This window comes from Aulonocara stuartgranti (assembly GCF_965226115.1).
Source record: "Aulonocara stuartgranti genome assembly, chromosome: 4".
Taxonomy (NCBI): domain Eukaryota; kingdom Metazoa; phylum Chordata; class Actinopteri; order Cichliformes; family Cichlidae; genus Aulonocara; species Aulonocara stuartgranti.
In genome coordinates this window covers 4,419,710-4,431,908 of record NC_138942.1, presented here as the reverse complement: position 1 = coordinate 4,431,908, position 12,199 = coordinate 4,419,710, and the positions used below count along the sequence as shown (strand labels likewise).

At 42.6% G+C, this 12,199-nt stretch overlaps 1 protein-coding gene across 2 annotated transcripts; it reads right to left on the bottom strand.

Annotated features, from left to right (window-relative positions):
• Positions 1 to 3,529: 3,529 nt before the first annotated feature.
• On the bottom strand, positions 3,530 to 11,071 carry LOC309705755 (uncharacterized protein). Of its 2 annotated transcripts, XR_014276599.1 has the most exons (7): positions 10,459 to 11,071; positions 7,547 to 9,426; positions 7,040 to 7,133; positions 6,913 to 6,962; positions 6,026 to 6,094; positions 5,631 to 5,753; positions 3,530 to 5,537 (listed from the first exon to the last, which is right to left on the bottom strand). XR_014276599.1 is itself a non-coding variant. In XM_082531738.1 (6 exons), exons 2-5 carry the CDS (start codon positions 9,422 to 9,424, stop codon positions 6,053 to 6,055), a joined length of 2,064 nt encoding a protein of 687 aa, XP_082387864.1. In that variant the 5' UTR covers positions 9,425 to 9,426; positions 10,459 to 11,071; the 3' UTR covers positions 3,530 to 5,753; positions 6,026 to 6,052. The 2 variants fall into 2 exon arrangements, 1 of the variants encoding a protein (XP_082387864.1); XM_082531738.1 differs by having other exon boundaries at positions 3,530 to 5,753.
• Between the last annotated feature and the right edge of the window lie 1,128 nt (positions 11,072 to 12,199).

Genomic DNA, 12,199 nt, shown 5'->3' with positions numbered 1-12,199 from the left:
CTCTCTGATCATTAAAAAAATGAAAACTGTCAATCAGAGTTGGCGCTGGATTTTTCTCTGCTCGGCTTTGAAGCAGGGAACAACTGCAAGCTAGATACTGTCGTTTCATTTGATCAAACTGTGGCTGTATCAGCACATGCATTACTGCTTCAGTGGTTGAAAGCACACTACAGTGTTATTTTTAAGCCTTAGATCAAGCTTTGCTATAAGTCGGTCACATAGTTATGCCCCAATTAACTCATAACGCCCTGCGAAGCTGTAAAAGCACTGAGCCATGTTTGAGGCTTGGCTGTAATGAGCAGTGACTGCCTTCAAAAACTGGCTAAAGAAAGAATTACATAACCCTCCTACCTCTCATACAGTGTTATCCATACATCAACCACAGAGCTACAACAACCTACAGAGGCTTAAACCTAAAGCAGCTGAGCAGGACATTTAAACTGACGCATTTTACAGGCTGATGAGAACGAGCAGGGTGAAGCGAGCCTTTCTGATGCCAGTCCGATAAAACAATCTGCCTGAATACAAAGGAGACGGGAAGCTGAGCTGGAAAGCAAATCATTAGGCATGTGCAGCATAGTAATTACAGCAGAGGCCTGCACTTACTGATCTCAGTTTCTCCCACCAGCGCGTTTACATATTCAGCAACGCCAGTGAGGCGTTTGCTTGTTTAGTTTTATCAAGAAACAAAACGTAAAATACCCGAGGACTGGAGGTCACGAGGGTTACGCCGCTGCCTTTGATCTGCCTTTGTAGTTTGGACCTCAGGCCTTTTGTAAAAGTTCAGAAAACAAAGATTTTATTACAGTTTCTCATATCATCCACGACACATTCATGGAATCCATCCTTTTCTCAGATCTCTGAACACAAAACCTTTTATAGCAGAAAACCTCACAAGCCTGCCAAACAGCTTCATCTGCTCAACATCAAACAAAGGTTTCAAATCTAGAAAGCAAGCACTCGAAATAACGCCACTGAGCATTTCACATGTCGAAATATTTAAATGGTGTATATATAGCAGCTGGTTCAGTTTAGCGTAGTGGTAAGCCTACACGCCTTTGAAGCGGGAGTTGTAAGTTTGATTCCCAGCTGGGACATCTGTATCCTGTGAGGGTGCTGGGCTGGAAGACTTGGTAGTAAGCCCTAAATGCGATCGTGATATCGGCTATGGACGGCTATGTGCGAAGATGAAGCCCAAGCGGGGCTCTTGCTAGAACCTCAAGCTCTTTATTCACAAACCAGGTGAAAACAAGGAAATTAATAACCAATTGTAGCTCAGGAAGTAAAGCATGGAGGATAGTTTGATTTGATTTCCAACACCGGATGCAGACAGATGTTGCACACACTCCTCAGAGTAGTTGAGGAAAAATGTGGGCAGAGTTTTTGTAGTATTTAGAACATTTGTCCCAGACCCAGCATTTGGAATTGTAGATGAAATTAAGGCACCACCTTCATCAATTACCCTAAAAAAACCCAAAGGATTTGATTTAAATGTCTCTCTTAATGCTTATTCTTTTTAAAGTAAATGTTTATGGGCTTTTGTTGCTTCTATGTTCTGCTGATGTGCTCCTACATTACGTAACAAAGCGTTGCTCCGAGCGTCGTTCACGTCTTTGGTTCGTCTCGGTGTCAGCAGCAGTTTGTGCTGAGCTGCAGAGACGAGAGGAGGGCTGTGCTCAGCCCTAAGACAAGAGATCCGCTCCAGCAAAGCGTGGCTTGTCCTGAGGCAGGAAGTGAAGAGACGGACTGAAGAGGAGGAGTAAAAGACAGTTTGTGTAAGATTAAAGAGGCAAATGTTGGGCTGCTGTGTCCTTATAATTTGGTTTAAAATGACATTTTTACATTAAAAACCCCAACAAAGCATTGGGGTTTAAAAAATTCTTATCCATTTGTTACTTTTCTGACTCTGACCTTGTCCTTTTGTTGGAAGGATCTTAATATGGAAAAGTTCAACAAGCAAGTCATCGAAAGATCAAAATGAACCAATGAAAATGCAAAGGAAATGTTTCATTTTTAGCTCATGTGATGATCACAGCTGTGACTAAAGGTTTAGTTACCATTTCTTTCACTGGAACATCCAAACAGTCCAACTGAAGTTCAACGTTCGGCTTTCTCAGACCATCTAAAGGAGATGGGGGTCTACGCGCCTGGATGCAGCTTCTGCAGGCATACTAACAGTGTCTTCTGATTAAATGCTGAAAATTTCCATTTTCTCATATTCAAATGACCTCAAACAGCACAGCTGCACATGCAAAAATAACGCCATCGCTATGCCACTACCGCCGCCACCGTCTCCAACAGCCAGGCTTTTTGAGCAGGTGAGACCAGCAGCCCGATGATGATGATGTGACGAAGCAGAGGTGTAAGAAACTCCCAAATATAGAAGCCATCTCTGTGACACGAAGGCTATTTCTATCCAAATGAGTCAAACGGAGCTTCAGATATAAACTGTTGAACATAAGCGATGCAGCAGCTTGCGGCCCACATGTCCTCTACCACCAGGGAACAACTCTGAGACGATCGGTGCAGGTCTATAAAAATCAAAGCCTTACCTGATTTAAGTTTGGCCCGGCTCACCTTCAGGGTCACCTTCTCAGGCCTTACTGGACATTTTTAGATCATTCCCTGGAAGTCCTGTTCAGAAAGCTTTCAATGGTAAACATCAACACATTTGGTTGAAACTGAAGAAGCTGACATGGCTTTCATGTGGAGGATCATCTCTGGTAATGAGAGCCCCATCTTCAGCTACAATTGAGTTGGTTTGAGCAGCTTTGAAGCCAGATTTGAGTCCGTTTGAGTTTATCTTCTTCCCGAAAATGAAAATCAAGCCCATCGCAAGTTAACTAGTGATGACAACGGGGCTTCTGAGACATCTAAAATAGCAGCCACGCTAAGAAACCACAAACAGAGGCCACCAGATTTGACCCAGCCTTACGATTTGGTTATCTGGCGTCACTTTAACATCTGGAGTCAGACTAAGCAGTCATAGAAAGGTGGTTATTATCTTGACAAGCAGAGTGTGTTCACATGAAAGCAACCGCGCCAGCAGCATCTGACTAATCAGACACATGGACAGGTAGCAGCAGAGCCACTGATCAGCACTTCAGACTGTGTGTAAAAACTAGTCCTGCCTTCACACTAACGCCCACAAAGAAAAAGAAAGATGTTACAATAAAGAAGTTAACATTACTGAAATTAAACTCACGTCTTACTTATTGGTTACAAATACTTTGAAGACTTGGAGTGAAATAATCTCCTACGATCGTCTTCTATTAAAGAGTTTGTTTCTGATCGTTAAACTTCAGATACCAGCAGCAGGATGTTTTCAGTTGTTTATCAGCAGAAAGACTTAAAGTCTGAGAATAAAACTCTTCAGATGTTTTTTTGCCGAACTCACTACCTGCCCTGCAGCATCAACCATTTTGCTCCTGTGTGGGAGCAGGAATGAAATTTCGGCATGAACAACATTAATAAACTTGGCGAAGCTCAAAATCATTCGTGCATTTCCAGTTCAAAACACAGACGAGGCTTCAGTTTAACAGACTTTTATTATATAACTTTAACGATTTAGTAATTAATTAAGAGGAAGTGCAGGCATGAAACCAAACGGACCGTTTCCTTAAAAGCTTTTTAAACATTTCAGTCCAGTAACGACAAACACAGACGGACAGTCAAAGCTGCACTAGGCCACTCCAGCACTGCTAAAGGGTCAATTCACCCAAATCACAACTGATCATTATTATTATTAATTTTAATATTATTGATAATGATATTATTATCATTATTGAGGACAATGCATAGACCCTGGCAAAAGTTAAATCACATTTTTGATTTTTTTTTACCCATTCGCTGAACTTTTTAATCACCAAAACCTCCTCAGGCTGCCTGTTTTGGAAATTCTGACGTTTTCTCTTAGATTTTAAAAATTTGTTTTATATTTTAAAACTGTTTATTTTCATAGCTGCTTAACATAGCTTCCATTGTATTGCAAAGGCTGAATACAACAGCTGAAATAAACTGTAATGGCCCTTTAGCTTTCCAAATTCATCATTATACAAACAACTGAACTGGTTTTTGTCTGGGCTCAGCATCGGTGGTATAGAGTTAGTTACTAGTAATACAAACATTTCCAAATATTTTTCCTGGAATTAAAAAAATTCTTGTGCTCACCAGAGACGTTTTGGCCAAAATTAAAATTATCAGGACTGACAAAACTATTCAAACCAATTTTTAAAGGTGAAGTTTCTCACACTTAAGACACAAAACACTTTTGTTTATCACCTAGCCTTAAATAACAGGAAATTGATAGAAGTCAGCACTGACTAACTGCTGTTTACTGGGCTACAGAGCCCGACTGACTTTTGCCAGCAGGTGGCGCTAATGAATTGACAGTTGAAAAAAAATAGACCTTAAAAAAAGACTATTGAAAGTCGATGATAATTAAGGGGCTGGCAAGAAAGCAATGTTCACGCTTAAGTCAGAAAAAAAATACAAACTTTAGGAATTTAAGTGTAAATTTCTTCCCAAATATACAATAAAATGAGATATGATGTCATTCTTAGATTACAGGGAATTGCAAGTTTCTGCCTTGTAAAATTCACATAAATCATAAATCTTCCATCTGCATTTCTGATTAAACTAATTTTTGGGGTGTAAATTTACTTTATTTACTTTACTACCATAAATATTGTAGATTTTTAAAATACATTTATTAATTGGGTGTTTTCTCAATTGCAAGGGTTTTTTGCCTTTTGTAAAACTCCTAGCATTAAAAGTAAAATCACCCACCTCAGCTATGCATTTAATCCACCCCCTTCAGTGGTAATAATATCCTATCATGTATCCCAGAAGCTTTACATTTATATCTTAGTTCAGCATTTTCCCATCACCCAAATTTCAAACCTCTAAATAAACGTGTGATTTGACTGAACAGACCCTTTAACTTTCCTTTATTTTTATTATTTAAAAAAATCCTTCTATGTGAGATAAACACTGATAAACATCTTTTTAATGGGTTGAATCTTTTCCTCTATTTGGAGAAAAACAAACTCCTGACACCGCTGAATGAAATGTGCTTGACTCTGGTGAATGTGCAGCTTGTTATCTCCATCAGCGAGGACAGGACGCCCTCGTTTCTAACTGTGAATCTTAGCTTAGTGCAGCTTTATTTAAATTTAAATAATTTAAGTAGAAAAGGGAAGAACAGACGGACATAAATAACAGCTGAGTAATAACTAGTAAAATTAGACTATAAAGTGCATCATAGCAAACAGCCGTGCATGCAACTGGAGGAAAATAAATTATGTTATGACTGAACAGGAATAGAAAAGTAGTACAAAAACAGTAGAAAAAAGTGGCCTCATATAAAGATATTATACTCTATACCGTACATCAATAAAGCTTATTTAAACTCTAACGTAATGTTCAAATTATAAACTATCTTTGTGGCTAGTCCAAGTGTGGATCTCCAAGAGGAGGAATAAATAAACACAAACCATCTCAGCTCAGTCCAGTTGGGGTAAGTGCCTGTTAAAGACCTACAGAAACAGAACCAAAGACACTTCTTACTGAAAATAAACCCAAAGTGGCCGCCTGCTTCCATCTGTCTGCCGTGATGGGTGAAACCTTACCAGAAGGTTTGTTCTTCTGCTCGAGCACACACGTACTTTAATTAGTGTTTGCAAAACAAGGGGAAAAAGAAAGATTAACAGCTGAGGTGAAGTCAGGCAGCTCCCGTCGCACCCTGAGGAGATCTGAGGACACAAACACAGGAGGACGACGTCAGGCAAGGACACGATTTTTTTCTTTTTAACGCTTTGAATTCACCTTATTTGGATACGTGACACAACTTTTGGTCCTAAATAAGCTCTTCAAAGTCCCCAGATTCCATTTATCAATTTAAAATGCATTAATAAACAGTGTTAGCACTGCTGCACATCCAGCCCACACACCCACAAAAAAAGGACTCTTAAACCCAAGTTTCATGTCCTGGTTTAAAATAAAAGTAAAGGTCGACAGTACAAACCTCCAGTGCCCTCATGTGTCCTCTGTGTCACCTCTTCTGCTGTCTGGTCGCACTTATGAACAGTTTGTTCTGTTGGAGACAAACGAACATCAGCCGCAAATAAAATGCCAAAATCAGGACGTTCACAAAAACAGCTCAGAAAAACAAAAAGAAGAGCAAACGTTTAACTCGTGCTGAGCTTTTAGACAGCATCAGCTACGAGGCTAATGCTAATGGGGTCAAATGCTGCAGTTCCTCTAACGTCCACTTGAGGCTTCAACAGCGAGCCAGTCCCCAACGTGCAACTTTACAGCAGAAATAAACGTTCAGCCTGCTACAGGGTCCAGTTTTGACCTCTGGTTTCATCCTACAGCAGGTGGACTGCTTTCTAAGTCAGCTGAGGCTTAAATTCCAGATGTGGCTGCTGCGACTGACACACTTACTCAAACTCCAGCTGGCATCGGCAGCGCTTGTTCTGCTCTGTAGATCTTCTGCAGGCTCGAGGGCCTCGTGAAGCAGGTGGAGCAGAACAAAGACTACTGCCGCCAGCTGCAGTTACAAGACGATGGAGTTTGGGAAGAAATCCACTGGAGAGACAGCCGTTTAAATGAATCAAAGTACGACCTCCTTATAACCATTTAATAAGGCATTTAAGGAAAAGACACTGGACATGCACTTTTGATTTTAACTCTTCTGTTAAATAATTTAAAAAAAACAAAAAAAAAAACAGACTAAAATGTTTTAATATCCAGTTAAATTTCAAACTGCTTCTTTGGCCTCGCTGTGTGTAGCATGTGGAAACGTCCCTCTACTTTCACACACGCCTTTAAACATCTGCAAAAAGCAGCAACAGTGACCCCTGCAGGCCAAGCAGCTCCTCACACTCCACCTCATTGCTATGTTTTTACCTTGTGCTCTGGACATCTCATTGAGAAGTTATCCTCATTGAGGACACAGCCTGGAAAAACAAAAGCAGGACATGAAATAACCAAAGGAAAGTCAGTACTGAGCATCACCGAAGTGCTGAACTCGTACCCGACTGGATGGCACATCTGTAGTGATAATTCCTGGGGCAGCCCTTCTGGAAACAGCCCATTATTGCGCCTGTTTGCTGGCAGGTGGAACAAATCTAAAAAAAGAAAAAAGAAAAAGAATATTTATAAAAATATTCATATATTTATTCTGGCTCTCTGATAGAGTAGCTCTGCATGATTAAACAGTTCAGAATAATCCATATTTATGGCTGGCTCTCAGAACAGACATCTCCTCCTCACTTTAAGCCAGCTTTCTTCTGATTGGCTGTGTGTCGGAGATGACCCCATGAGGGATATCCACTGTTTATGACATCACACAGAGCCATGAGAAGAAAAGAAAAAAAAAGTCTGTACCTCAGTGTTTGGGCTTTGAGGAGCTACTTGCTCATACACTGACCTCATAATGTGAAACTGTGAATGTTCATAAGAAACACGACCATCTTTGGGACTTTCAATAGATTAAAAAAAGAAAATCGTGTGATAAGGATCATATGTTCTCAGAACTCACCGTTTCCTGCGCGAGCCGCGCTCCCTCCTCCAACCCGTACAGCTTTCCTCGGATAAGGAAGACGCCGGCAGACCAGATGCCGCAGTCCTCGTGGATCCAGCACTCATCCAGGTGAAGAGGCACCTTTGGGGAGGCGTTGCCATCAGCAGCTCTGCTGTCGTCTGAGGGATTTACCCCTCGGCTTTTAGAGAGTCCGTTTAGCTCCTCCTTCTGGGCGTCCACGCTGGGATAGTAGGGGCCGTGAAGGTCCCCAAGGCCCATGACGTTGGCGGTGTGGCCGCACAGACAGCAGAACAGCGATGACTCGCACCGGCTGTCTGAGCTGAGCCGACCCGGCTGAAAACAGGAAGTGTTGGGAACAAACCCGGACAGAGACTTGCAAGCAGCCCGCCTCCCTCCTTCGCTGCTCCGAACAGTTGCCTCCTCCTCCCGGTAGTTGACCACAGTGCACGCTCGCCGCTCCAGGTGAACAAACGGGCAGAAACCGCCCGATTTCTTCTCCTTTTTGTCCTCTTTAGTTTTCACATATTTGAGCTTGATCTCAGTCTCTGTCGGAGAAAACAGAGACGAAGGCCCAGTCTGACGGCGGCGTTTCCTCCGCCACCTTGCGACAGTTTTTTTGCTCGCCACCGCACTCCTACAGGCTGAAGCATTCTGGTGCGGTGGCGGCGATGGTGGCGGGATCCTACGCTTCTGTTTCGTTCTTCTTAACTCTTTTGTTTTAGGAACTGCAAGCGGCTTCTTTCGTTTGTGATTAACGGTTTTTGCATTTGAAGCTTCGCGCTGATGCTGCGTCTCAATCTGCGGGGACTTCCTGTCCGTCCCAACATCTGCGTCAGACTCCTCTGAATGGCTTCTTGCTCTTTGTGGCGACTTCACCAGCAACTCGTCTGAGCTAGACACCCTCAAGACGTAGTCCATCACTTCATCGGAGTCGCAGCTCTCGTTGTATATACCCACAGCGTCGTGTTTGACTCGCCTGCTCAAGCTATGACGAGATACGTTACAGGTGAGCGGCGGGATTTCTGAGGCCGGCCTTCGTATCCTAGCGCTGCGGCGGACTTCGCTTTGCGGCGCTTTTTCGCTCTCACTCTGAGGAGGAGGAGTCTTCTGGTAGCATTTGTTTTTCTTCTTCTGATCAGTGACAGAAACTTCGATGATGTCGCTGTCATCGCTGGAGATGTCGACCGCAGATTCAGCTGTGTTGGCGTAAACGGCACCGAGGTCGGATAGGAGGACGACGGGCCGGGTGTGATGTACAGGAATGTCCACCGAGCTGTCCGAGGAATCTTCCGAGTACGAGCTGTCAGGGCTGGGCGAGCTCAGAGGCTGAGGTAGGTGGTAGCACGCTCGCTCTTCGTCGAGTGAGGATGCGGCGGGGGACAGGGGCTCCACCATGTGTGCCACGCCGTCCTGCATGAAAGAGCCGCACAGGAGCGGCTCCTTCGCAGCGGACACGAGGAAGATGACATCAGAGCCGCTGTCGCTCTCCTCTCCGCCGCTGCTTTCAGGAACGGGGCCACCGCTCTGCTCGGGCCCACAGAAACCCCGATGCCACAGGCTGCCATGGACTCCGTCGTGGTACAGATCCAGCCCTGGACCAAGCGTCGAGTTCATGTAGCCCCCCAAAGACTCTGGGCCGTCCTCCATGTCCCTGCAGCGCACGGGCGCTCCTGGCTGCGTGGAGAGCGAGCCGTAGGAGGAGGAGGAGGCTCTGGATCTGTACGAGGAGGCGAGATCTGTGCTCACTGGGCGTCTGTGGTACCACTCGGGCTTCTTGGCCAGGTCCATGGCTTCAGCGTGGCTGCGGGTCAGTGGGTTGTAGCTCTTTGACAGGTCCATCGCCATGAGAGGAGGATCCTGGGAGGACACATCCATCACTGCAACACACAGACGAGCAAAACCCTGTGATCCAGTTAGCACAGCTTCCCAGTGATTAAAAAAAACACCCCAAAAACACACAGACTGAAAACTGAAAACAGTCAAACCAGAGCAACTGAAACTTTAAGAGCTGTTTTGTTAGTGGGTAACAAATAAGTTAACATTTAAAGCCACACGTGCAACTTAAAGAATATTTATGGAACAGACAAAAACAATCAGTTCAGTGTTGGTAAACAATGGATGGTCATATGACCTGTTTGTTATTAATATGAGTTTACAGGTAAATGGTATAATAAAAAAAAATGTATTAGAAAATAAGCATACAAACGCAGATCTGCATAGACCTTTATAGCATGAACACATTACGATAAATCAATGAAAATTTATTTTATTTTTTTAAATTTCTGCTGTCAGTCTCCAGGATTATCAGTAACAGTGATTGGCCCACAGTGACACTGTAATCCATCATTCAATTACACTATCCTTCTTTTTGCCTTTGTACAGCTATGACTGATTACAGACTGACCATGATGCATTTCTGTTTTGTATTTTTGAATCATTTCCCCCCAAAAGCCACGCAATCAATAAAGTTAGACACGAAGTATCATTCCTTTTTTTAAATTTGCATTTTGTTCTTTTTTTTTTTTTATCCGTGATAATCGTGACATGAAAACCAGCTCCTATCCAAGAAATATAAGACGATAAAGGATTTAGTTTCACAGTATCGTCCTTTCTAATCAAATTTCGATGTAGATGTAGCTTACTATTATTTTATTTATTTAGCCGGACAAGCAGTAAAATATAAGCTACTTTTAAATAATACACAGGAAATAAATGTAAATATCACAATAATTTATATCTGATGACTAAGGATATGGCTGTAGTGACTGATGGATGAGAAAAAAACCCAACTAATTAATCGATAAGTTATGTCAGCTTTTCCTCTAACAGGTAGGCCCGTTCACTCAGATGCCTCCTAAAACCTGCCTGTTACAGATGTTTTGCTGTTGTCAAACAGCTGGGGATCTTACCCCTGAGGTGTGGGCGGTTGGGGCGGACCTCCCCGATCCTGACACTGCGGACTTTAGGGTGACACCTTCCCCGGAGCAGCGCGAGTAGCGCGGTTAGCTAACGCAGCTCTCCAGGCCCATGGCCCGGACTGGATGTAAACAGCAGCGACGCCAGCCCCAGCTCATGCTAGCCGGACAGCAAGCCGACGTCGGCCCGCTACGCTGCTCCAAAACGCAGCCGATACTTGACGCGACGATGACCCGTGAACATTTCCGCGGAGGTGAAATCCACCAGGTAAACCCCGACCTGCTGCTACCATCGGTATTTTAAAGTTGTCATCATGGACGTCTCTTCCCTCCTTAGTCAAGCCACCGCGAAATAAAGCGGAAGAGAAGGTTGCGTCTTCAAAATAAGAGCTTCAGGAAACCGTCAACATCTATTTGTATTTCAACTTCGTGTCACCTTTGCAGTCACACCGAGCTCAGCACTTCTGTTTTGTTTGATTGAAAACTTTGTTTGTAATCGTGACTTCACCAAAATATCTGTCACTCATGTTTTTTTGATCATTTTCTTTTTAGTATACTTATACTGAAGACTTATTTCACACTTTACCAAACTACTATCCCATATCACCCATAACATCCCCCCCAAAATCTACAAATGTGCAGCTCTATGGGCGATTGTTTCTGCCACTTTTGTGGTGAAGACTTTTGTGGAAAAAAAAATGTGCCAGAAACAAAATTTCCTAAAGTATAGAATTTTGCATATTAATAATTTATTAACTGCATTCTTTTCAATAGTACTATGTAAAATTGTGTTCATGGAAATCTGAAATAAACTCCTACGTCACACAAATGGGGCTTTTATTGTGAAATATTCACTTGGAAATCACCTTTAACTTTTTCAGGTATCTTCACTCACTCCTTCTAGCTTTCACATTCTGATTCTTATTTACTGCTGCATCTTCACAAGATGTCAGAATAACTTAATTAAAAAAACTGTTAAATTTTCTATTTATTTTTGGTACAAATTATTGCTGTTTTTTATTTTAATTAGAGGCAAAATGACGAAACATGTAGCTCTATGATACGGAGGACCACAACTGCCAAAATAAAGGTAAATGTGTTGATAAAAACTTCTTATATACAGTGGTCCCTCGCTATAACACGGTTCACCTTTCGTGGCCTCGCAATTTTTTTTTTGTGCAACTTCGCATGCTTTTTTATTTTTTTTATTTTTATTTTTTACAGCCGTTCTGCGTCCTGATTGGCTGTAGACCATTGTCAATCAATCTCGTGCCTGTCTCCTGTCCAGTACAGAATGCGTTCAGCTCGTCAAATTTACATAAATCTTCGATGCTAGCAGTGTGACTCTGAAGTGCTGTACTGTATGTTTGTAAGTTTTCTCCCCAACAAACACAACAATGTCGATGAAATGTTTTGCACCGTCATAGGCTCCTGCGGGTGCCTTTGGTTTAGTTCTATAATACTGGACTTATTTTTCTACGAAGGTTTGAACTTTAAGAGTGTTTAAACAAGAGAGAAAATTCTGAAAATGTTCGTGCCTGTTTGAGTCAAGTGTATAAAGTGTGTAGTGAGGGGTTTTACGGCCTTAAAACATCCATAATAATTGTAAAAAATAAAGTTGGCTACTTTGTGGATTTCACCTATCGCGGGTTATTTTTAGAACATCACTCCCGAGATAGCTGAGGGACCACTGTATAGGAACCCAGTGCAATAATGAAAAGCATTTCACCTTTAG